The sequence below is a fragment of the Lactuca serriola genome, chromosome 4 (assembly GCF_051521515.1).
Source record: "Lactuca serriola cultivar US96UC23 chromosome 4, Lser_US96UC23_V15, whole genome shotgun sequence".
Classification (NCBI taxonomy): Eukaryota; Viridiplantae; Streptophyta; class Magnoliopsida; order Asterales; family Asteraceae; genus Lactuca; species Lactuca serriola.
The window spans coordinates 140,329,176-140,355,515 of record NC_136411.1 but is presented as its reverse complement, the minus strand read 5'-3'; the positions used below and the strand labels follow the sequence as shown (position 1 = coordinate 140,355,515).

At 38.2% G+C, this 26,340-nt stretch overlaps 2 protein-coding genes across 2 annotated transcripts in view; one reads left to right on the top strand and one right to left on the bottom strand.

Annotated features, from left to right (window-relative positions):
• Positions 1-1,253, bottom strand: part of LOC145098873 (uncharacterized) — a 2,285-nt gene extending 1,032 nt beyond the window's left edge. Inside the window, exons 1-2 of the mRNA XM_079036468.1 lie at positions 821-1,253; positions 1-268 (exon numbers count right to left, since the gene is read on the bottom strand). The exon at positions 1-268 is cut by the window's left edge and continues 197 nt beyond it. Coding sequence (XP_078892594.1) covers positions 1-268; positions 821-1,253 — 701 coding nt within the window. The remainder of the gene's footprint in view (positions 269-820) is intronic.
• Positions 1,254-23,467: 22,214 nt separating this feature from the next.
• LOC145098872 (uncharacterized) lies at positions 23,468-23,977 on the top strand. The gene has a single exon (XM_079036467.1). The coding sequence runs from the start codon at positions 23,468-23,470 to the stop codon at positions 23,975-23,977; it is 510 nt and encodes a 169-aa protein (XP_078892593.1).
• The last annotated feature ends 2,363 nt before the right edge of the window (positions 23,978-26,340 follow it).

Genomic DNA, 26,340 nt, shown 5'->3' with positions numbered 1-26,340 from the left:
GAGACACACGCACTACATTGTGTAGACTGACCTTGTATCCCTCTTTGATCAAGGGCAACCGCAGTTGGGATGCGGTCCATTCTTGCTCTCCAAATAAAACAATTTACTTTGATTGGGGTCCACTTACACCATTGAAATACACCATCTGGAATCAAGTGAGCTGCTCGATCAATCCTTTCCCTTAAAGCTGCAACGCAGAACTGATCGTCCAATTGAAAGTCCGATTCCCATCCAGTTTCAGCTTGATTTCTTCGGATAACATCAGAATCTGCAATATTCATTTTATTAAGAGTAATTTTACATTTATCTATATTTTTCCAAACCCCATTTAAATATCTAGATGACATATGCGTTGTGAGCCTTGCATCCAGATTGTGTAAGCCTTGTATGATTTTCGCCCAAAGTGCACTCCTTTCATGGTAAAATTTCCATCTCCATTTTGAGAGTAACGCCAAGTTTAATGCTTTAATGGAGCCAAGTCCTAGGCCTCCCACCTCTTTTGGAGCAATTACCTTCTCCCAAGCCACCCAACGTATTTTTGGAGTATTATTAGGTCCTCCCCATATAAAGTTCCTTCTTATTTTCTCCAAGTTATCGATCACTCCTAACGGGGTTGCAAAAATTGATAAAAAGTAAGTAGGTAGACTCCCCAAGACTGACTTTGCATGAGTCATTCTTCCACCAAAGCTCAATGTTTTTGATTTTCATCTGGAGAGTTTATTGTTAAGTTTTTCAATCACCGGCAGCCAAGAACTTTTACGGTTCATGTTCGCTCCCACCGGAACTCCTAAATACGTGAAAGGTAATGAACATGACTCACATCCTAATGGTGAGGACCATCTTTCAACTTCATGTGAGTCCACATTAATGCCGAAGACTTTCGATTTATTGAAATTAACACTAAGCCCGGAAGATACTTGAAAACATTTGAGGATCCTAGCCAGATTTTTTATATTTTGCATTGACCATTCGCCAATGAATAAGGCGTCATCTGCATAGAATAGATGAGAAAGCTGTATATTGGAGTTTGGAATAGAGATTCCATGAAAAACTCCTTTTGATCCTGCTTCCTTTAACGCAATGTTTAATCCCTCCATAACTAAATTGAAGAGAAAAGGTGATAATGGATCTCCTTGTCTTACTCCTTTCTCTAATTTGAATTCATCTGTTGGGCAGCTATTCACTAAAACCGATGCACGAGCTGATTCTAAACATCCCTTTATCCATATTTTCCATTTTACTCCAAAATTCATTTGTTGCATCATCGAGTCTAGGAATCTCCAATTCACCGAGTCAAAAGCATTATTGAAGTCGGCTTTGAAGAGAAGTATTTTTGTTGTTGATTTTCTTTCCCCACGAACAAATCTCATTAACAATTTGGGGTCCTTTCAAGATGTTTCTTCCTTCCATAAAAGCCGTTTGTACTTCATCGATGCATTCCCCCATTACCATACGGATTCTTGATGCTAGTAATTTTGCAATTATTTTGTAGAAGGCTCCGATTAGGCTGATTGGCCTATAGTCCCCCAAGGAGATAGGGTCCTTAACCTTTGATGCGAGAGTTATAAAAGAGGAATTACAACCTGGAGAAAAGCTACCCCAAAGTTCAAAATGTTTTACATAAGCTAGGATATCCATCTTTAATTCATTCCAATATCGTTTCAGAAATTTGAATGTGAAGCCATCAGGCCCCGGGGACTTGTCATCCCCACAATTCCACACTGCCCTTTTCACCTCATCAATCGAGATATCACCTTCCAAAAAGTCTTTGCTAGCTGTTGAGATGGACTTGAATTTTGAACTCCTAAAATCTGGTCTGATCTTCCATTTTTCTTTAAACTTTGAAGAAAAAAATTTGAAGATCTCAGCTTTCATCTCATCCGGCTGATTTGACCAAACACCATTAATCATAAGACCATTCATGTGGTTTTTCCTGATGCGATTTTTAACAAAGCCGTGGAAGAACCGAGAATTTTCATCACCATCAATCAACCATTTTATTCTCGCTTTCTGTTTGATGTCAAGAGTCAGCAGTTTTTCTAATTCAGTGAGTCTATTTGAAATCTTAGCCCATTCAGCTTTTTCAGATCCATTTAAATCGTTCCTTTCAGCCTTCTTATCAAGATCCACCATTCGATTTTTGATTGTTTCAATCTCCACTTGTTCCTGAGAAAGATTTACTGCCTTCCAACTTCTTATCCTATTTTTTATGAACTTTAATTTGTTTAGTAAAAATGAATCTGCAGCGCCATACCCCTTGAAATCTGAGCTCGCTTTAATGACAACCTCATTGAAACCCGGTCTAAGAAGCCACGAATTGAACATCTTGAAAGGCACAGGTCCAAAATCCATGGAACTAAGTTCAAGCATAATAGGGAAGTGATCAGACTATTCTCTGGGTAAGGCTATACATGAATTGTTATTTTTCCAATTATTAATACATTTAAATTTTAAATTTTAATTTAAAGAAAATTATAAAGGCTATTAAGGTAAATAAGCATTGCCCTAATTTTGTAAACCCTTATAATTACTCTCTGTCTCTCTATTTCGTTGACCTAATCTCATAAAGCATATAATTGACATCTTCATCATATCACCGCCTCATCCCTAAGCCACCATGCTACTATTATCATCATCATCGAACCTCGCCATCACAAAACCCCTCAGAGGCTTCAACGCTAAAACATCACTGTCATAGTCCATGGACGAACCAAACGTCCACCTTATATCGCCCTTCTTCCAGATTTTAGGGTTATGAATATACCCAATTACACAGTTGCAAAAACAAAAAAGAAACACTTCTATTCTTCATTCTTCTTTTTTAAGACCAAGACGTGGAATTCAATTATTGGCAGACGAGTACAGTTTAAGGTCTATCAGGTAATCAACCTTATTGGCTATTTTCTAATTCGATTTTTGATTTTGAATACTAGTCTTTGGTTCCCTACTTTTTGCTTAGTGGATTTATGATTATGAAGTGTTCAAGCTTCGATTTCTGAAATTTGAAGACTGAAGTTTGATTTCTGATTCTAAAAACTAAACTGATTATTGTGATTTTTTTTCTAATTTGGTATGTGATGGTGAAGACGATGGATTGATAAAAAAACAATCAATGGTGATGATGGTCTAGTGTTTTGCATAATATATACACACACTGACACAAATCAACAGGGGCTCCTCATCGTAAACCACACCTGCATTTCGATTTCTAGGTGAAGTGGAAGACTCATGTTTATCATTTACACACCAATCTGTTTACTTAGGTGAAGGGGCAAATCCATCTTTTTCACTAATTACATCTCTTTCACTTTCAATTTTGTGTTTTTTCGATTTTGGGGTTTTCTATCAAGAACATGAAATGATGAAGTATGAAATTGTTTCAGGAGCGAAGAAAGAAGAATAGGGAGCACCTCCACGGATTTGGTGGTTCATCGGAGTAGTGGAGTGGCAGGGGCTATTCTGGCAACCTCTTCACCACTTTGTTTTCTTGTTCCAGTTACTATCGTGAGAGGGGGAGGAAGGTAGAAAGAAAACAAAAACAAATGGTGTTTGGGTTTCTTGGTGTGTCGTAAAACAGTGGGAGAAAATGGATGGGGCTGCTGCCCTTGGCTCGCCGGAAATCACCAGCAAACACCTCTGGTGGGGGTGTTTTTGTTGCACCTCGAAGACAGGAGAAAAAGAAGGGAGTGTGAGAGGAAATGGAAGAATGAAAAATTGTATTTATCTATGAATAGCGTGCATTCATTTGTGAACAACAGTGAATGAAATAGTTGTGCATTCATGTGTGAATAACAGTGAATGAATGTATTTATTTATTATTAGAGGTATCCATTTATTCAATTCTAAATAACAGGGTACTTATTTGTTAATAGCAGTGTTTTCATTTGTGAATAACAGTGTAAGCATGTGTTAATGAGTATATTTATTTATGATTAGATGTATTCTTTTTATGAAGAAATGATAACTTTTACACTCTTTTTATTTTCAATTGATTAAAAAAAGAAATTGGATTACTTGTAAATTGATGTGTATTTATGTAACATCCCGAAATCCAGGTAAAGGTATTATATCCTTCCATTTTGTCAAGTTGTCAAAAGTGGTCCTTTGAAAGAGTTCTTGTAGCAAATGAGTACGTTGGGCGTATTGGGGAGTACGATGTGCGTACTCATGTGCTTAATTTTGACGCGGACTCGCCTGGGTACGCTGGGCGTACCCAGGGTTACGTTGGGTGTAATGGGTCTAGATGGAAACCCTAATATTGGACTTGTGCACTATATAATGGATGCTAAGGATCATTTCTCAGCCTCCATATCAGAGAGTGAAACCCTAAGGGAGCCTCCCAATCGTCCTTAGCTTGAGAGTGAGTGTTTTGGAGCTAAAAGTGCCTTGGTGTGTTAGTGAAGAAGAAGGAGAGGAGCTTGTGGAGGCTAGAGCTTGAAGTGAAAGTTTAGATCTGAGATCTACAGAGGAAGGAGCTACATTTGGAGGTATAAAGTTCAAAACTTTCCTCCTTATTTGATTAGATGATTGCATGGACCGTTTAGGGTTAAAAGTCCCAAAGGTGGAGGCTTTATGAGTGTAATGTGCTCTATGGACCTAGATCTGTCCCATTTTAGTGGTATTTGTGTTATAAATCCATTAAGTTTCCATCTTGGTCGTGGATATGAGGTCATGCTTGAGTATTGAGCTTTCTAGTGTTAGGAAGTGGAGTATTATGGGTGTTAGTGACTTGTCCAGCCATGCAAAGGCTTAAAGTCACTGACTTTATGGATTAAGAGGGTTATAAATGGCCAGATCTAGAAGTTGGACGTGGGTCTTAACTGATTAAGACCCCAAAATGCTTAGAGTTTGAAACAAGGAGTTACGCTGGGCGTAATCCCAGTATGCACGGCGTAAGGGGTCGCGCAACCCGTTTTCTGTGAAGACACCGGGTACGCCCAGCGTACATGTGTGGTACGCGCAACGTAACCCGGGGAGTTGACTTTTGTTGACTTTTAGGGTTTGGTCAACTTTAGGGTCTTTGAACCATGAGAGGGGTAATATGGTCTTTTACCCTTCTGAGAGTACTAAGAGAGGGAATAGCCTAGCCTTAAGGGAGGTATTGATTTAGAGTGTTTAATTCATATGATTAGGCGGAGGTTAGATTGGATTTTACAGAGTTCGAGATTTTACCGAGTTACCCGAGGTGAGTCTTCTCACTATACTTTACCTAGAGTGGTAATTAGAGTTATGTGACAGAGTATTTTGTATGCTTTTGCATGATGTGATTTCTATGTGATTTATGCCATGTATGTACCAGAGTTTTCAGAGTTAGGATCGAAAGGTCCACAGAGTTACGGCCTGAGGGTCCACAGAGTTATGGGACTGGAGGGTCCCACTGAGACATATTGACCAGAGTGTCAAACAGAGTTATAGCCTCGAGTGGCTAATATGTGTTGTGTGTGGTATTTTGGGGAACTCACTAAGCATTTATGCTTACAGTGTTGTGTTATGTGTTTCAGGTACGAGTGAGGATCATGGGAAGGCGCCGGCTTGATCAGTACACACACTCGGAGTTTTTATATTATGATCTTGGGATGTGATGTTATGATTTGACTATGTGATACAATGATGTTTTATAACAGTTATGAATGAAAAGGTGTTTTTAAAATGTAAAATTATATTTGAAAATTTGGGTGTTACAAGTTGGTATCAGAGCCTTGGTTTGAGGGATTCGGATGCACCTTCGGGCGTATCTGAACTCAAAATGAGGATTTGAGGGATTTTCAAAATAAAATTTACAAAATTTTCTCAAGAGAATTTTTTTTGAAATAGCGGAGTAGAGCAGTGTGTACGATCAGCTAGCGCCCGAACGGTGATTTTCCAAAATAATCTTACATTATCAGTTATGAGATATGTTATGATATGGTATGCATGATAGAGTAGGCTAGGTATTCTTATTAGGACTAGAGTGGCCTGATTGTGATGCCTTAGCCTAGGGATTTTGCTGCTAGGAGATGCTTGAGAGTAAATAGAATCGATGAGCTTATGAGAGATCTACTTGAGAGTAGACTATACGTAGAGAAAATTGTGTACTTGGGATTTGGGATCCTAGGAGGAGTACTTGGGGTGAATATTGATGCGGTGTGGGCGGTAGTATTGGGCCCATACTACCGAAGGCACCAGATCAGTGTGCAACCCAAGTAAGAATCCTTAGGGTACCAAGGATGAAGTAGGATTGGGATATCGAGTGTGTGTACACTCGAGCGAGTATTTGATATATTGTGTTGTATTTCAGAGAGACATCATGGTGGGGACACGCCACAGGCCAGGGACTAGTGAGGGGGGTGTGAGCGATGAGGAGCTCCGCTAGATGATTCACGATGAGGTGGCTGCTGCCATCCGCGTTTAGATTCCAGAGATGTTCGGGTCTATCAAGACCACCCTGATCGAGACTTTTGATGAGTGTTATGCTGCTCTTACTGATGCTGCTTTTGCTGCAGCCACTGCGGCCGTTGCTGTTGCCAGGTCGCAGGGGGGTGACGTGTTGCTGTACCGGGAGTTCAGCAACACGAAGCCACTAGATTTTGATGGGACTCAGGATCTGATAGCTACGATGAGGTGGATCTCTGACATTGAGCGGTGTTTCTACACATGTTCATGTCCGGAGCATATGAGAGTTCGGTTCGCGCTGAACCAGCTTCACTTGGGGGCGAAGGATTGGTGGAATTTTGTGACAGCGCACTATTCTTCTGCAGAGCTTGCTGTGGTGACCTGGGAGAGGTTCACCACTATGTTTCGTGATGAGTATGTTCCCCCGGTGGAAAGGGAGCGTTTGGCCCAGGAGCTCTTGACCCTCAAGTAGGGTACTGAGTCTGGTACTGTGATCACCAGGATGTTTCATGAGAGGGCGATGTTCTGCCCTGAGCACATGTCTTCTGAGCAGGCACGTATGAGCCGGTATTTGAGCATTTTGAGGAGAGACATCCGCGAGTTCGTGGCGAACTCGATGTACCGGACATTTTCCGAGCTTTAGGAAAATGCCCGGAAGAGAGAGATTGAGCTAGAGACTCAGGTCAGGGAGGAGGCGGAGTCTCAAGGGAGGGATCGGCGACCGGCACAGTCCCAGCCGGCTGCCAAGCGGGCTAAGCCCGCCGATTCGAGATCTGGGAACCAGAAAGGCCGCACTTGTGGCAAGTGCGGCAAGAGTCATGAGGGGGTGTATAGAGCAGGGTCTTGCTACAAGTGTGGCAAAGAGGGCATATGGCCAAGGATTTCCCCAAGGGGTTTGCAGTTTGTTTTCACTGCAACCAGACTGGACACCGAAAGGCCGAATGTCCATAGTTACGAGGGTCAGCTCAGGGAGCTTCTCTGGGGTCTGTCCCTGCTGCTGTTCGAGCTACAGAGAGTCGGCCGGTAAAGGCCGAGGCGCTGAAGGCTCGCGGGAGAGCCTTCCAGTTGACAGCAGAGGAGGTCTGCGCAGCACCCGATGTTGTGGCTGGTATGTATTATTTCATATGTTTATTCTGAGTTTGTGGTGTTATGCTTATATTGAGATATGCGTATGTACATTTCTTGTATGTTCTGTGCCTGCTTTGGTGTTATTTGACTCGGGTGCGAGTCGGTCTTTTGTGTCGTTAGCCTTTAGTCAGCACATCAGTATTCGTCGTGAGGTGTTGGGTCGACCTTTGCGAGTTTACATAGCTGACGAGAGAGCAGTGTGTGCCACTAATGTGATTCGAGGATATGTACTCGAGATATTCGGCGTTGAGTTTCCGATTGATTTGGACTCAATTGCTATGGGAGATGTTTGTGTCATCATGGGCATGGACTGGTTGAGCAGATTTGGAGCGGTTATCGACTGTGAGCGACAACTGGTGACCATACGAGGCCTTAGTGGGGGAGTTCTTACGGTTTATGGCGAGGGTACCCGTTCTGGGTCGGCATTTTGTTCAGCCGCGAGAGCGAGGCAGAGTCTACACCAGGGATGTAGTGGGTTTGTAGCTTATGTGGTGGATACAAGGGTAGGTACAGAGAGATCGAGGTCGGTTGACGAGGTCCCGATAGTGCGTGAGTTCCCGGATGTTTTCCCCGAGGAGTTGCCGGGTGTGCCTCCCGAGAGGCAGGTGGAGTTCCGTATCGATTTGGTTCTGGGGGTAGCGCCTATCGCCAAGGCGCCCTATCGCCTTGCACTTCCAGAGCTGCTGGAGTTATCCTCGCAGCTTCAGGAGCTGCTGGGGAAAGGGTTTATTCGGCCGAGTAGCTCACTGTGGGAGCGCCGCTCCTTTTTGTCAAGAAAAAGGATGGTTCACACTGGATGTGCATTGATTACCGGGAGTTGAACAAGCTGACGGTCAAGAACCGTTACCCCTTACCGAGGATCGACGATTTGTTCGATCAGTTGCAGGGAGCGTCTTGGTTTTCCAAGATTGATTTGAGGTCTGGATATCATCAGATAAGGGTGCGTGATGAGGATATCCAGAAGACAGCGTTCATGACTCGTTACGGGTATTACGAATTTGTGGTGATGCCTTTCGGGCTCACCAATGCACCGACAGCGTTCATGGATCTCATGAACAGGGTGTGCAGGCCGATGTTGGATCGTTCAGTGATCGTGTTTATTGATGATATATTGGTGTATTCGAGGTCCAGAGAGCAGCATGAGGAGAATATGAGGGAGATCCTCGGAGTTCTGAGATCGGAGAGGCTTTATGCCAAATTCTCCAATTTTGATTTCTGGTTGCGGGAGGTCCAGTTTCTAGGGCACCTCGTCAACCGGAATGGGATATTGTTCGATTCGGCCAAAATTGAGGTGGTGATGAGTTGGGAGGTTCCAAGATCCCCTTCGGAGATCAGGAGTTTCCTGGGGTTGGCCGGATATTATTGGAGATTCATTCAGGATTTCTACAGGATTGCGGTTCCTCTTACCAGGCTGACCCGGAAGGGCGTGGCTTTCAGTTGGGGCCCGGAGCATCAGGCCTCATTCGAGACACTTCACTAGAGATTGTGCGAAGCCATAGTGTTGGCCCTTCCGGAGGGAATGGAGGACTTTGTGGTATATTATGACGCGTCGATATCGGGACTAGGTGCAGTGCTGATGCAGAGACGGCATGTGATAGCATACGCATCGAGGCAGCTGAAGCCTCATGAGACGAGGTATCCTACGCACGATCTGGAGTTGGGGGCTATGGTGTTCTCCTTCAAGATCTGGCGTCACTATTTGTATGGGGTTCAGTGTACCATATACACGGACCACAAGAGCTTGAAGTATCTGATGGATCCGCCCAACCTGAACATGCGTCAGAGGAGATGGTTGGACGTGGTAAAGGATTATGAGTGTGAGATCCTGTACCACCCGGGCAAAGCTAACATGGTAGCTGATGCCTTGAGTCGCAAGGCAGAGTGTGCCCCTTTGCAAGATGTTTGTATGAGGTTGACAGTGATGACTCCGGTGTTGGACATCATTCGGGAGGCCCAGGTGGAGGCCATGAGACCGGAGAACCGCAAGCGAGAGCGGGTGATTGGGTAGATATCAGAGTTCATTGCTGATAGCCCGGGGCTTATGACCATCCAGGGCTGGATTTGGGTGCCATTTGAGGGTGGGGGATGTGTTATTTTGATGGAGGAGGTGCACATGTCGAGGTTTTCGATCCATCCCGGGGCCACTAAGATGTATTTGGACCTAAAAAGAGATTATTGGTGGCCTTGTATGAAGAGGGATGTGCCTTGGTTTGTAGAGAGGTGCTTGACATGTCGCAGGGTTAAGGATGAGCACCAGTGTCCGCATGGCAAGTTGCAACCGCTTGAGGTTCCCCGGTGGAAGTGGGAACAGATTTCCATGGATTTTATCACCAAATTGCCGAGGACTACGAGAGGCGTCGATGCAATTTGGGTGATCGTCGACCGGATGACGAAGAGCACTCATTTTCTTGCTATCAGTGAGAGCTCTTCCACGGAGAGGTTGGCAGAAGTGTATGTGAGAGAGGTGGTATCGTGGCATGGTGTGTCAATCTCGATTGTGTCAGATCGAGATGTGCATTTCACTTCCAGGTTCTAGAAGAAGTTCCATGAGGAGTTGGGTACTAGGCTGCATTTCAGTACCGCTCACCACCCGCAGACGGACGGACAGAGTGAGCGGACGATTCAGACGCTCGAGGACATGCTTCGAGCATGTGTGTTGGACTTCGGAGGGAGTTGGGACACGTATCTGCCTTTGGTTGAGTTTTATTATAACAACAACCACCATTCGAGCATTGGTATGCCTCCCTTTGAGTTATTGTATGGAAGGAGGTGTCGGACTCCCATTTGTTAGGGAGAGGTAGGGCAGCGAGTGATGGGCAGTGCTGAGATAGTGCTTCAGACAACAAAGCAGATACAGCAGGTTAGACAGAGATTGCTGACGATCCAGAGTCGCCAGAAGAGTTACGAGGATAGGCGCCGATCTGAGCTCAAGTTCCAGGTTGGAGATTTTGTACTCCTTGGAAAGGAGCGATTCGATTCAGGAAAAGGGGAAGTTGGGGCCCCGGTACATTGGATCGTTCAGGGTTATTGCGAGGGTGGGCAGGGTAGCATATCGATTGGAGCTACTTGCGGAGTTGAGCCAGATTCATGATACCTTCCACGTGTCTTAGCTGAGGAAGTGTATAGCCGACGATTCGGCAGTGGTACCATTGGAGGATATCCAGGTGGACACGGGTCTGAATTATGTTGAGAGACCGATCGCGATCTTGGACCGGAAGGTCAAGGTTCTGAGGAACAAGGAGGTGCCACTGGTTCAGGTCTAATGGCAGCATCAGAAGGGGTCCGAGCTGACTTGGGAGCCAGAGTCAGAGATGCGGGAGTAGCATTTGGAGTTGTTTTCGGCATGAGACTTCGAGAGCGAAGTCTGGTTCTTGTAGGGGAGAATTGTAACATCCCGAAATCCAGGTAAAGCTATTATATCCTTCCATTTTGTCAAGTTGTGAAAAGTGGTCCTTTGAAAGAGTTCTTATAGCAAATGAGTACGCTGGGCGTACTGGGGAGTACGCTGCGCGTACTCATGCGCTTAATTTGGACGCGGCTCGCCTGGGTACGCTGGGCGTACGCAGGGTTACGCTGGGCATAATGGGTCCATACGCAAACCCTAATATTAGACTTGTGCACTATATAATGGATGCTAAGGCTCATTTCTCAGCCTCCATATCAGTGAGTGAAACCCTAAGAGAGCCTCCCAATCGTCCTTAGCTTGAGAGTGAGTGTTTTGGAGCTAAAAGTGCCTTGGTGTGTTAGTGAAGAAGAAGGAGAGGAGCTTGTGGAGGCTAGAGCTTGAAGTGCAAGTTTGGATTTGAGATCTACAGAGGAAGGAGTTGTATTTGGAGGTATAAAGTTCAAAAATTTCCTCCTTATTTGATTAGATGATTGCATGGACCATTTTAGGGTTAAAAGTCCCAAAGGTGGAGGCTTTATGAGTGTAATGTGCTCCATGGACCTAGACCTGTCCCATTTCAGTGGTATTTGTGTTATAAATCCATAAAATTTCCATCTTGGTCATGGATATGAGGTCATGCTTGAGTATTGAGCTTTCTAGTGTTAGGAAGTGGAGTATTATGGGTGTTAGTGACTTGTCCAGCCATGCAAAGGCTTAAAGTCACCGACTTTATGGATTAAGAGGGTTATAAATGGCCAGATCTAGAAGTTGGACGTGGGTCTTAACTGATTAAGACCTCAAAATGCTTAGAGTCTGAAACTGGGAGTTACACTGGGCGTAATCCCAGTACGCGCGGCATAAGGGGTCACGCACCCCGTTTTCTGTGAAGAGACCGGGTACGCCCAGCGTACATGTGTGGTACGCGCAGCATAACCCGAGGAGTTGACTTTTGTTGACTTTTAGGGTTTGGTCAACTTTAGGGTCTTTGAGCCATGAGAGGGGTAAAATGGTCTTTTACCCTTTTAAGAGTACTAAGAGAGGGAATAGCCTAGCCTTAAGGGAGGTATTGATTTAGAGTGTTTAATTCATATGATTAGGCGGAGGATAGATCGGATTTTACAGAGTTTGAGATTTTACCGAGTTACCCGAGGTGAGTCTTCTCACTATACTTTACCTAGAGTGGTAATTAGAGTTATGTGACAGGTATTTTGTATGCTTTTGCATGATGTGATTTCTATGTGATTTATGCCATGTATGTACCAGAGTTTTCAGATTTAGGACCGGAAGGTCCACAGAGTTAGGGCCAGAGGGTCCACAGAGTTATGGGACTGGAGGGTCCCACTGAGACACATTGACCAGAGGGTCAAACAGAGTTATAGCCTCGAGTGGCTAATATGTAGGGGTGAGAGCGGGGTGGTTCGGTGCGGTTATTAGCCAAAACCTCACCACTAACCGCAAATGCAGTTAATCCATTTTCAAAACCGCTTGATGCGGTTATTTTTGTGGTGCAGTTAGGCGGTTATTTTTGCGGTGCAGTTTTGTTTTTTCTGTGTTGCGGTTATTAACCGCATGGATTCGGTGTGGTTATTTTGTGTGCTTTTTAACCACAGTTTAGAGCTCAAACGGTTTTAAAAGTTCAAACATATTACTTGTAATAATAAAAAAAATCATAAGGTATAAGACAATTAACTTAAATCACAAACAATTAACAATAGATTTCTTTAAATTGTTTAATTTCACCATTTTTCAAAGTTAAACAAAACAAAAAACCAACACTTTTATCTTCTAGTATTTTATTCATCTTTCATTTGTGAAACCTGTCTTATTTTTAATATTTAATATATTAATAATTAATAAAAAAGCTTTATATAATATATGCGGTGCGGTGCGGTTTTTTTGCGGTTTTTGAAAGCTAATAACCGCACCGCACCGCACCGCACCGCAAATTTGCAGTTTTTGAAAAACAGAAAACATCACCATCGGTTTTTATTGCGGTTGCAGTTTTTGCGGTTAATTTTAGTTGCGGTGCGGTTTTTGCTCACCCCTACTAATATGTGTTGTATGTGGTATTTTGGGGAACCCACTAAGCATTTATGCTTACAGTGTTGTGTTATGTGTTTCAGGTACCAATGAGGATCATGGGAAGGCGCCGACTTGATCAGTACACACACGAGGAGTTTTTATATTATGATCTTGGGATGTGATGTTATGATTTGACTATGTGATATAGTGATGTTTTATAAAATTTATGAATGAAAAGATGCTTTTAAAATGTAAAATTTTATTTGAAAATTTGGGTGTTACAATTTATTTGTGATTGGAGTAATATCATGTTTTTTTTGAAAAAAAAATCATTTATGAATACAAATGTACTAATTTGGTGTTCGATTTCTATTCGTTTTTTTGAACACAAAAAACGTGAAATAGGAGAAAAAAATATTGATTTTGTTAAGATTTTTTTTTTCAGTTTTAAAATAAATTTTGGTAAAAATGTTTTTTATATTCCATTAATAAGAAAAATAAAAAATTGAATATTTATTTCTTTTTTGGTAACTGGTCCTAAATTTAAGGGAAGTTGATTGAATTTTATTTTATTTTAATTTAATTAAAACATACAATTACTAGTATGCCCTTATATATTTATTGGTTCAGAATTGTTCTCTCGCGTTCTCAACCTTTTAGGTGTTTTCATTTGATCATTTCCCTATATATATATATATATATATATATATATATATATATATATATATATATATATGACTAGGTTATAATGTGGATGAACAACTATTGTTCGGACGTGTGGACAGTGCAATTCTATGAAAGTTACTAAGAGAATAGGTTGTTTAGTAATATGAATACATTCAACCTTACACAACTATCGTCATTTTCATGCCTTTTTACTAATTCTTATTCATTTTTGTTCTCATTCATCATTTTTCACTCATTTTCATTCTTACAGAATACGACTCAATAAACATTCTGACAGAATGAGAATAATAATAAAAAGTCTATACTAGCCTTATAGACATTTTAATTAGTGAGAATGTATGATAATGACAATTGTTATGTTAGATTGAATGTATTCATATTATCAATCAATATATTTTCTTTGTCATTCTCACACAATAACACTGTCCACACATCCGCACAATAGATGTCAATCAACATTTGAATCCATCTCTCTCTCTCTCTCTCTCTCTCTCTCTCTCTCTTTCTATATATATATATATATATATATATATATATATATATATATATATATATATATATTAAAAACTAAAAATAATAAAGAAAATACAAAAAATAAAGCTAGTTAATCACAATAGGAGAGAGAGGATATGATATCCTCCCCTCACTACCTAAACTGTAACCCCAATGTTGTGTTCCGGGGTGCGGTTTCATCACCCGCTACACACCCTACAGCCTAAGGGTAGCTTTTTATTTGCCAATACTTCAAATTAGCTATTATTACTAATAGAGAGAGAGAGAGAGAGAGAGAGAGAGAGAGAGAGAGAGAGAGAGAGAGAGAGAGAGAGCCATTTTCTCCTTACTCATTCAACACATTGCCACATCAGTTTTCCTATTTTCTTTTTTTACATCTTTCCTAACTAACAACACATAAAAACTCTATCTTTAACAATCCACTTAATTTTTTTATTTTAAACTAAACACAAACCAATAAAAACTATACAAACTAGTGAAGGGCCCATGTTTTGCATGGGTCGGATAGCATTTTTTTAATTTGTTGGTTTGAAATGTAGTTGTGTTAGTTGTATATGATACTCAATGAAAGAAATTGCTACTTTCTTGCATTATGTTAACAGTTCGTAAATAGCGTATGCAAGAAACAAAGATACAAAAGGTTGTAGCTATCTGCTAAAACATGATTGGAAAAGGTTGTAGCTACCTGTTAAAATGATTGCAACAGGTTTGTGTCGGAGGGTGTTTGCCACCAGCCGGAATAAAATCGATGCCACTCCCCTCAAACTACAAAGTTGATGAATATAAATAAGTTTGATCATTAAATTCCAATATACTAAATGAGTCCTTTTGATCCATTTTTGCAATAGCCTCAATTGTCCTTCCCTTCGTACTTCCATTTAGATCAACAACAAAAAGCACTTCTTCTTTATAGCTAATCATGTGAAAACATAAAAAATTAGCATGAAACCATCTAAAAAAACAAAAGTTAAAAGTTAAAAGTTGAAAAGCAACATTTTTGCTGTGATCAGGCGTAAAAGTAAGTATATAGAAAACACCTTTAAGTCTGAAGAATCTCGCTGCTGCAAGAAGAAGAAAAAGAAGAAAGTAATAAGGGCATACATCATTACATCTATAGTTCAGAATACCACCACCAACAACATATCAAAATATTGGTCACTCTAATATTTGGTGTTTTTACTTCAAAAAAACATTTTTTTTAATTGCATTCTTTCATTGATGCTAGTGATTTACTAAAGAGGATGCTAAAATAGCACAAGACAAGCCAATTAAACTTAAACCCAAAAGATTTGACTTATACAAATGGATTAAAAAATTTCAGTTTCTATGCAACAAAAAAGGAAAAAAAAAAAATCCAAAATTGGTTTTTCTTTAAAAGAGTTAAAAAGGAATCTCATACCTTATGATCCTCAAGGCAAAGAAGATCCATTTTCCATATTAACACCAAGATTCCAGCCTCTACATTAAAAAAAAATATGAATACAGTTTAAATTAACAAAAGAATTTTTAATTATAGATGGAAAAGTAAGAAATCTGATACTTTTCTGCAGCTTCTAATTTTAATTCTTCAAGGTTGTTTTCAATCTTGACACATGCAACTTCAATTGTTATGTTTTTATAACAGAGCTCCTTTCATTGTGCCGACAAAGCATTAAGCTCAAATGCAATACTAATTAGATGTTGAATCCATTAGGGGTTATTCGTTAAAAACTGGTACTGATGTAAACAAACAATGAACATGAACAAAGGCTTCAAGAGGCAAGCAGTTGTTACAAACTGTAACTCTTTACATTAATCATTTTTCTTCTTGGTAAAGTAGAAAAGTGTTACAAATTAAATTATTAGCTATTTACAGTTGATAGAATGACAACTTTAAATTATAAATAATATGATAAACAGTAGTTATATACCATCTCAATCATTGTATCATCATTTTCCTCCAAACTACTACTAGGGGTATAAAATGTCATGTAGATTCCAACCCCTAACATCCCAATTTAATATGAAGTTTAAATGAAAGATGACATGGAGAAAATAATGTGTATGAGTAAAGTGATTAATACCCCAACCATACTTACTCGCTCCAATCCATACATAAAAGAAGTTGCTTCTCATTGCCCTGTTCTTTAAAATTCTTAATTGAAAAATAGAAGGAAATGTGAAAATTTCTTATATATTGGCTATTCAAGTGGGAAACAAAGCTCATATAGTTGAAATTATCATCAGTTTTTTTTTGTTTCCAAAAACACCATTGAATAATGAAAAAGAAGGAATGTCCCTGTCTAGAATTATAAAAATGTATCATTTGTATTTTGTAATATTGAAAATTATCAAGTAGTTAACTTTACCTTGAAGTTTTGGCAGGGGAAATTCAAATGATATGGGATATAGCAAAGCATAAATCATCCAATGTAGTAACCTGTATTAGGCTAAACAACATTTACTTAATTCCATTTGGTGAAAAATATTTTGTATATAAGAATATTTCTCGGACTAAAAACTAAACATATTATGATTGATTAAGTATAGTAGTAAACCTCTATGATACATGTTGCCCGTTCTCCATCTCAGACTATATATTTGGCAAGACTTGAATTACCTAAGCAATATCAAAAAGCACTTGTAAATGCACATAGCAAAAAACGAAAAATAAGACTTACAACATAGTACATCAAGGCAGATTTGCATTCGTACAAACACCTGGTGTGCATTTACTTTGTCGTATTCTGCTCTCACAAAAATACATAAAAAGATGATCCTTGTTCAATTGAAAATATTATAAAAACCATTCCCATCATAAAAGTAATTTGTGGATAAAACTTACCAACAACTTCCTAGTTAAAGCATGAGATTTGAGGTATGCCAACTATCTATTAAGTTAACAAGGCTGTTAGAGAATGCAATACAACTTTCATCGGACTGTTGTATATCAATTATTGAAAGACGAAAAATTGGTTACTTCACAGACAATAACGAAAAAAGACATTAAAAAAACATAACCCATAAACCTTTACGAGAACCCATAGTAACAAGATTCATAAAGACAACAAGCACAAATGACAGCTAGTGTCCTACATAGTACAATGAAAAAACTCACCCGATCAAAGAGCTGAAATCCATTATTCAAAATCCTCATAGAATTAACTACATGAACCTCCTAAACCAATCACAAACAATACCTTAGCCTATAACTCACAACCACTATGAGTTTTACCAAAAGTCAAATGGGTAAAAAGTCAACGATTAAGATCAAAGTCAACTTAGTATGCCGCCACGCTGTGACATCCCCATTTTCACGGTCAGAAAAGACCGATTTGTTTATGCTTCATTTTCAAAATCAGAGTATACTTTTATTGAAAAGTGTTGCGGAATTTTGTTCCCAAAAACATGATAAATATGTTATCAAAGCATTTCTGAAGAAATGTATTTTATTCTTTTTAAAAACTTTGGGATGTCAACGTCAATACAGAAAATAAGCATAAAAAAAACTTACATTCATTTACACTAGTAATCTACATCTCTTAATCTCTCAGTGTAGTGTAGCTTTATATCGACACATGTGATACAAATAAACTGAGTGGGTCAGGTTGGGAAACCTGGTGAGTACGTAGGATTTTCAACCCACAATAATATAGTTATTATGTTTAAACATCAAACATTCAAACCAAGTACCCATCCTCATTATCTTCTTTATTCTTAAGGATATACCCTAAGAATCAGCTATCCTTCATTCCTATGGTTTATCCTAGGGAATACGCGTGAACTCCATTACTGCTAATGCCATCTATTAGGAACAACTGCCAATATTATCCTTTAGGCATAGCTGCCAGGATTATGTTGTTCTCAACTAGGCGCAACTGCCAATATCATCTATTAGGCGCAACTGCCAGGATTATGATGTCCTCTATTAGGTGCAGCTGCCGATGTTATCCTTTTTGCGCAATTGTTAGGATGTTTAGAGTGCATCATAGTTTGAAAAACATCTATAGGATATGGTGCAACTACCAATATTCATCTATATCATCTTTCATACCTCATCATTTATCTACCCATGTTCTACCCAACATTTTTATAGATATAACATACATCTATAGCTTTAGATTTGAAGAAAAATGTTCAGATCTGAATACAAAATACATCTACTGTCCATAACTAAAGAAAAATGTCCAGATATATAAACAAAATACATCTACATCCAAGATTTGAAGAAAAAGGTTCAGATCTGAAAAGAAAATACATCTATAGTCTAGATCTGAAGAAAAGGTTCAGATCTGAGAACAAAATACATATACGGTTTAGATCTGAAAAACAAAGAAGTTTAAATCTTTCATCTTGCACAGATCTCAAGTAAATATGCACACATAGCACGTAATTTATATAAATTACTTCATATCTATGTGTAAGATGAAAGTAACTATGTACTCATCTGATAAAGAGTGATTCAGACAACACTTCAGTTCTTAAAATAATCTTCTTTGACGAAACCGGGAAGTTTGCTTGAAAACTAGTCTCTGCACGGGCAGAGTTTCAAACCGAAAAAATCTTTTTCTCGGAGACTCCGGGCTCTTTAAGTATTTCTCCTAGAGCTAGAAAGGTTCCCTAGGCTTAGGGGGGGGGGGTTTGGGATAGGCTAGAGAGAGAGAGAGAGAGAGAGAGAGAGAGTGAGAGAGAGAGAGAAAGAGAGAGAGTAGAGAGAGAAATAGATTGGTTTTGGTGTGTGAAAAGTGACAGCCCTCGCAACCCTTTTATAGGCATGTGAGGCCTCGGTACGCTGGGGGTACTACTGACCTACATGGCGCGTAATGCGAGCTCGTACAACACGTGTCTGAAGCGGCTTGGTGCGACGTGGCTCAATGTGGACCGAGGAAAGGGAGTTCGATGGGTGTAACTTCTTCCAACGCGGGGCTTCTGAAGCTTACGTTGGGCGTCCGAAGTACGACGTGTCATCATCCTGTGCGAGACCGTAGGGAGCAAGCGGCGGCTGAGATGCGGCCACGTCAGCACTCCTCGTAGATTCACATCCTGACTTCTAAAATTCATAATTTTAGCATACGAGCTCCGTTTTTGACGTTCTTTATATCCACACGTAGGTGGGAGCGTACATTACAACTTTCGTTTAGACTCTGTCGGCTAATTTTGACATTATTTTTAAAGTTATATTTTTAACAAGCCAGGACAATAAAGTTCGTTAAAAATTCATAACTTATTCATCCGACGTCCGTTTTCGTCTGTCTTTTTATGGTTGAACTACTATTAACTAGACCTTCGATTCTCATTTAGGTTATGTCGGCTAAAAATCGGTCGGTATAATATTCAAACTCCGGGCTGCATACTGCTAGACTAAAACTTAGAAAATTCATAACTTCCTCATACGAAATCAGATTTGGGCATTCTTTTTACGCACACTCTCGGTTTAAACGAATACTACGACTTTCATTTAGATCACTAAGGCTATAAAGTCCTCTATTTTAAAATCACTATTTACGTCATGTAGTGTCATGTTGGTTTTGTCGTGAAAATTCGACATGCCATAACTTCTTTGTTATAACTCGGATTTCGACATTATTTACATCCCCGGAATCCTTGTCATGACCACTACAACTTTCTTCATAGATATTGGGTCTATCTATATTTTTATTTCTGGCGTTTATTTTTATTCTTGACTTATTATATCATAATAAACAAGCATAAAGCACATAAATTCACATAATACTCGAATAATTCATTTTTATTACTTCAAAATGAGTTATATTTGTTGACCATAACTATTACGTCAGCGCATCAATTCTTAGCCTCGAAACATGGGCGTTACACACGCCGTTGCTAACCACTGGCTACATTGTAGCTATCCCACCACAAAATAGTCACGACGAGTTCTGCCACCACGTCGTGGAAAGCAAGAAACCACTTCGTGCTATCTGTTCAAAATTAGCTTAATGGATTAAGCCCTTAATCCATTAAACCCCGTACTTATACCTTTTAGAAAGCTCCCTTACACTCATATGTATAATAAAAATCCTTAATTTTAAGAGATTCATTTCTAATGCGTGTCTTTTACTTAAGTTAGTTCAATGTTGGATTAAGGTGTTTAAGATCACAACTAAATTGGTACATTCTTGTAATTACAAGCGAAGTACTTTTTGGGTTGCCGTCATAACTAGAACTTGGTTATAATGACATTTGTAGAGAGATGATAACTTTTTTGATTATTATATGATTAATAAACTAATTGGAAATCATGAAGAAATTATTTGTTAATATATTATATGATAAATATATTAATTTGAAATAGATAGCCGATTTGTTAATTTATTATGTGATTAATAAATTAATATGAGATAGATTGTTGAATAATTGATTTGTTATATATATATATATATATATATATATATATATATATATATATATATATAGGGAAGGGTTATTTGGAAAACAAAAAACCCTAAAAATCATAAAAATGCATAAAAAATACTAAGAATTCACAAAACTTTTTTTTGAAATTTTTTTTGAAAAAATCACAGATTTTTATACAAAATCGGTGAATTTTTTTTGGAATTTAAAAAAAAAAAAAGAAATTGATTTTTTATTTTTTTTTTCAACGAATTTTAACAAAAACCTGCGATTTTTTTATAAAAAATTCAATTTTTTTTTTTTGTGATCTCTAAGTATTTTTTTATGCATTTTTAGGATTTTTTTTTGTTTTCCATAGAACCTAAACCTATATATATATATATATATATATATATATATATATATATATATATATATATATATATATATATATATATATATATATCAATCCTAAGCTTTTATGTAAAGATATCCCGAAATTTGATGCCTAAGAGGTCATATTTATAGTTTAGGTAACTCTCAGACAAAACCATATTTGAATTAAGTAAATAATGAATTTAATTCCAATTCAAATTCTTTCCTTATTAGCATCTAGGAAGGTTTTGGAAACCCTAGAAGAGCTCCCAAAAAGTCCACCCTTGAATGGTTCTAGAATTGCCTCTTTTGTTCAACTATTGAATAATTACAGTTCACCCCTTGCACCTTTAATTAATTCCAATTAATCTCAAATTATTTTCAGATTTATTTTGATTAATAATTAATTCATTATAATTGATTTGTTATTAATCTACTAACCATAAAAATTAACAAAAAAATTATTTAACTATTGATCACATATTAATTTATTAATCATATAACAAATTAACAAATTAATTATCTATTTTCAATTAATATATTAATCATATAATACATTAACAAATCATTTCTCTCATTCCTAATATAATTTTTAGTTAATTCTGGTTACGAGAGCAACCATAAAAGGACTTTGCTTCTATTTACAACTTTATATCAATTTAGTTATGAGTTTATATACCTTAATCCAACACATCTTTCTCTTTGTGTTTCATGTCAAGACTCAGTCTCCATCCTCCAACGTCGATGAACGGACCACCAAAACCACTGCCTTCTTTATTTGTTGGAGTAATGGATCTAGGGTTTTTGATGAATGAGGGAGGAGGGAAAAAAGTGAAGTGATATTCCGAACAAATTGGGCAGATGTTTGGGTAGTTACCTAGTATTAACTAGTGGTAGAGGTATGGGATGTCATGAGTTATCCATCGACTTTCCTATGTTTCATCTCTTGTAAATTGATCTCCATGTTATTGCTATATCTTTAGAGATTATGTGTCGTACCCAATTACGTTCAAGAAAACCCCCTTCTTTTGAATGTGAAGAAGCTTGGTTGAGAAAATCGAGTTAGTTCTATGGTTCTCAGTCCATTTAATGGTTTTTAATATGATTCAGTATTTTGTCAAGTTATGGGTTTGTCATTATTTAATATCATTGTTTCCTGTATGGTATGTATTTTTTTTCTTTATTGAGCTTGCCTTTCTACCAGGAGCATACCTGAGCTTCTATCTATGGAGATCAAGCCGTGATTATTTAAAAATTTACAACGAGGGATGAGTGAAGTTCACCGGTGGAAAAAAGGTGTTGACGGCTGGTTACAGTTTTTTGGCTACCGACTTAAGAGGAGGGGTCGATAGAAGGAATGGTTGGAAGATGATGATTGATTGGGTTTATTTCTTATTTGAGAGAGAGAGAGAGAGAGAGAGAGAGAGAGAGAGAGAGAGAGAGAGAGAGAGAGAGAGAGAGAGAGAGAGAGAGACTCTTTTTGTTAATAAAAATGTTTAAATAATAAAATAATTTGAGAGAAACAATTGAAATGACAAATATATCTCATTTGAGGAGCATATGTAAATGAGGAGCATATGAACAGATTAACTAATAAAATAACAATCTACATAGATGTTTCACTTTTTGGACCAGCTATGGATGAAAAAAAAATTTGGACTCAACTGTAATTTTTGGGATACCTCAAGAACCAAATTTATTATTATTATTATTATTATTATTATTATTATTATTATTATTATTATTATTATTATTATTATTATGGTCCAAAATGTAGCTTTTGCTTCTTTTTTTGTTCAAAAAAGAAAAGAATACTTCGTTCTAGATTTTGCAAACCGTAACAAGCTTCAAGTTATTTGAAATCCAATTTTTTTGACATCGAATTCCTATAAACACAATATTATTATTCAGACACCCCTGTAGCTTTCAATTTCATACATATAACTAATGAATATCAATCTATCAACACGTACTGCGTTCATTGACATTTATAAATTAATCTTCAAATGACCTCTTCTACAAAAAAATTTTAAAAAATGTTTTCATTAGCTGACAACTAACAAGTGTTCATTTCTAAATACATTAAATTTTATCAAAATTATAACTTATAACCAAACCAAAACCAATCAAACAAAGTCAACGATATATGGGTTGGGCATGAAGAGTAAACAATGATGTCAATGTCATACTTTCTCATTTGTTTTTCGAAACTATTTATAAACCACACATAATGCAGTTTAAATAGATGGTAGGACTTTGTAGCGTTGACAAAACTAAACTTCGGACAATAACAAGAGAACATGACGTCATGTAGTTCGATTTCATCCGGGTATTACCCGATTCAGTTCTCAGCCTTCTTCTTCTCCTCTCTTCTATAAAACCCTTCCATATCCCACACTGTGATACAACCCTTCAGTCCTCCATGATCATAGGTTCAATGTCAACAGCTTCATTTATGTTCAACATGGCCATTAAAATTCAGCCAGGAACAAGGTCTATGTTCGATATGGCCTACGACAGAGGATAGCTAGCTTGATTTCCACATAGTTACATATCATAGTTCCACCCAAGCTAAACTCTAGTTTCTCCTTTTTTTTTTTTTCTTTTTTTTTTTTTTTTTTATTCCTTAATCCCGATTTTAGTATATACGAAGTGATGGAAACAATCAAGGGAAATACGGGAAAGAATAACTTTCTCGTGAAGACATGGAAGAGATGTCGATCCTTCTCCCACATCCACAGCAGCAAGGGCAGCCTTAGTAGGTTACCGAAGAGCAGATCATGGAGCGGCAAGGAGACGATGAAGAAGAAAATAGCACCGGGAGGGTTTTTTCCGGTGTGCGTCGGACCTGATAAACAAAGGTTCGCTGTGAAAACAAAGTATGCAAGTCATCCTTTGTTTGCGATGCTTCTGGAGGATGCAGAAAAGGAATACGGGTACCACTGTGATGGCCCGATATCACTTTCATGCGATGTGGATCTGTTCTACAAGGTGTTGGCGGAGATGGAGGCAAAAGATGTGCAGCCGTTGGGAAGGAGCTATGCGTTCGGGTCATGCAGTCCGTTTAATCCTAGCCGTCGATTGGGAAGCAATGGTGCAGCTCAGATGGCTAAACTAGGGTATGGTTATTATGGACCTATAAGCCTACAAGCTCGATTACGATGAGTTAACCCAGTTTATGAAAGTTGTATAAATTCGCATCTCATGTTTACGTATGCTTAAGTTAACTATAAGCGATGTATGAACAAATCCGGTTGCCTGTAATATATATTTGTGATTTTCTTATAATCGTATTGCATATCATGATGTATGCATATATCAGATATATATAGTCACAGGGGCTGATTTGCACCAAGGTAATGACAGAAAGATGGTAATGACAGAAAGATAAATAAATGAACGGGGAAGTAACAGAGGATAAAATAACTAACCGGCCGGAAGGGTTAACAAAATTGTTTGGAGGCTAAGTTTTTATTATTATTATTTTCTTTTTGGAACCATAGTTGTGTCAAAGAAGCTCGTTCACATATTTCAACAAAGGCTCCTAGATCTAATCATCGAATAGGAGTAACATGACCCTATAAGGATTACAAGGGAAAAGTCCCCACATGAGTAACTGTTAGACCGTGTGGTATACGTACCACAAAACGGGTTGTGGTCCAGGTGGCCACGAGAAAATTTCGTGCACACCACCCCAACATTCCGTGGTCGGGCGTGGTCGTTGTTATTCGTGTTCCCGACGACGAGTGTAAACGGATTCAACGATTTGTTAATTGATTTGTTGACCGTTGAACGGTCATTTGGCCTTTTTTTTTTTTTTTTTTTTTTTTTTTTTTTTTTTTTCAAACTCAATTCAATACACAAATAAATAAACCTTCTATTTTCACCAAAATACAAATTCATTCTAACCTTCATTCTCTAAAACCACAAAACACATGCACATGGATTCCACAAAACATATGAAATTTTTAAAAACTTTTGACTCGGATGACGACGTAGAATTCGTCGAGACATTCTTCAACGTTATGCAACACATTCACGACGAAGAAAGTTCAAATGCTGCTCGTACAAAGGCGGTCGTCAATCGTGATGTCCAAGCCGCACACGACTTATTGGTACGCGATTACTTTGCCGATAATTATCTTTATAATGAAGACTCATTCGAACGTCGTTTCCGTCTGAATAAGACTATATTTTTACGTATTAGTAATGCTTTAGAATCTCGTTACGATTTTTTCAAACAAAAACCCGACGCTAGAGGAAGAATGTGTTTTAGTAGTATACAAAAATGTGTTGCTGCTCTTAAGTATTTGGGTACGGTATAACATTTGATGCATCTGATGAATACTTGAAAGTATCAGAGAGGACCACGGTTGAATGAATAGATTGGTTTTATGCATGTGTCTATGAGGTTTTTCACGAACAATATTTGCGCAAACCTACTCAATGTGATATTGAGAGACTATATGCGGCTCATGAAGAGAGACATGGATTTCCGGGTATGCTTGACAGTCTAGATTTTACGCATGTGGCTTGGAAAAATGTCCAAATGCATGGCGTGTTCAATTCACTCGAGGAGATATAGGTGAACTAAGTATCATCCTAGAAGTTATTGCATCTCACAATTTATGGATATGGCATGCCTTCTTCGGAGTAGCAGGGTCTAACAACGACATTAATGTTCTTGGCCAGTCTCCTATTTTCAACGATATTTGGACCGGCAAAGCACCTGATATGATATTTACCGTGAACGGGCACACGTATAAATACGGTTACTACCTTGGTGATGGGATATACCCGGATTATTCTACATTGATGAAGGCATACTCGGTTCCTCGAAGTGAAAATGCAAAGTTGTTTACAAAAAAATAGGAATCGGCGAGAAAGGATATCGAGAGGGCATTTGGAGTCCTCAAGCGGACATAACATATAGTGAAATATGCTACACGACTCTGAGATAAAGAAAGAATTAAACGAATGGTCATAGCATGTATTATAATGCATAATATGATTATTGAAGATGAATGTCGAACGATTTGCAGGTATGATCCGAACGACGTTGTCATTCCAATTGAGGAGTTCGTACCCGAAACAAATGACTTTTTAGAGCCAGTTATGGAAATTCATAATAGTGAAACGTGTTTCAATCTTCGAGAAGATGTAGCGGAACATTTGTACCAACGTAACACGAACGAAGATTAGTTTTTTTATATCTATGTTTTTTTGTTTGTTTTTTTAGATTAATGTAATGGTTTTTTTAAGATTAATTAAGTAATGTAGTTTGAAGTTGTAATTTTATTTTTATAATTAATGAAAAACTAGTTAAAAAATGAATGTTTTTTTAATTATTAAAAATGTAATTTTATTGTGTTTTTGAATTAAAAAAAATAAAAATAATGATGTGGAATGGTGTGTTAGTGGTATGTATCTCATGTTAGTGGTAGGGAAATGTGGTGCGAATGTGTCACCCACCACATATGTGGTATGTGGTGGGTATAACGGATGACCTTACGAGGGGTTTGATAGGG

Coding starts and splice junctions, on each gene's coding strand:
- LOC145098872 (XM_079036467.1), top strand. CDS start 23,468: ATGGAAACAATCAAGGGAAATACGGGAAAGAATAACTTTCTCGTGAAG.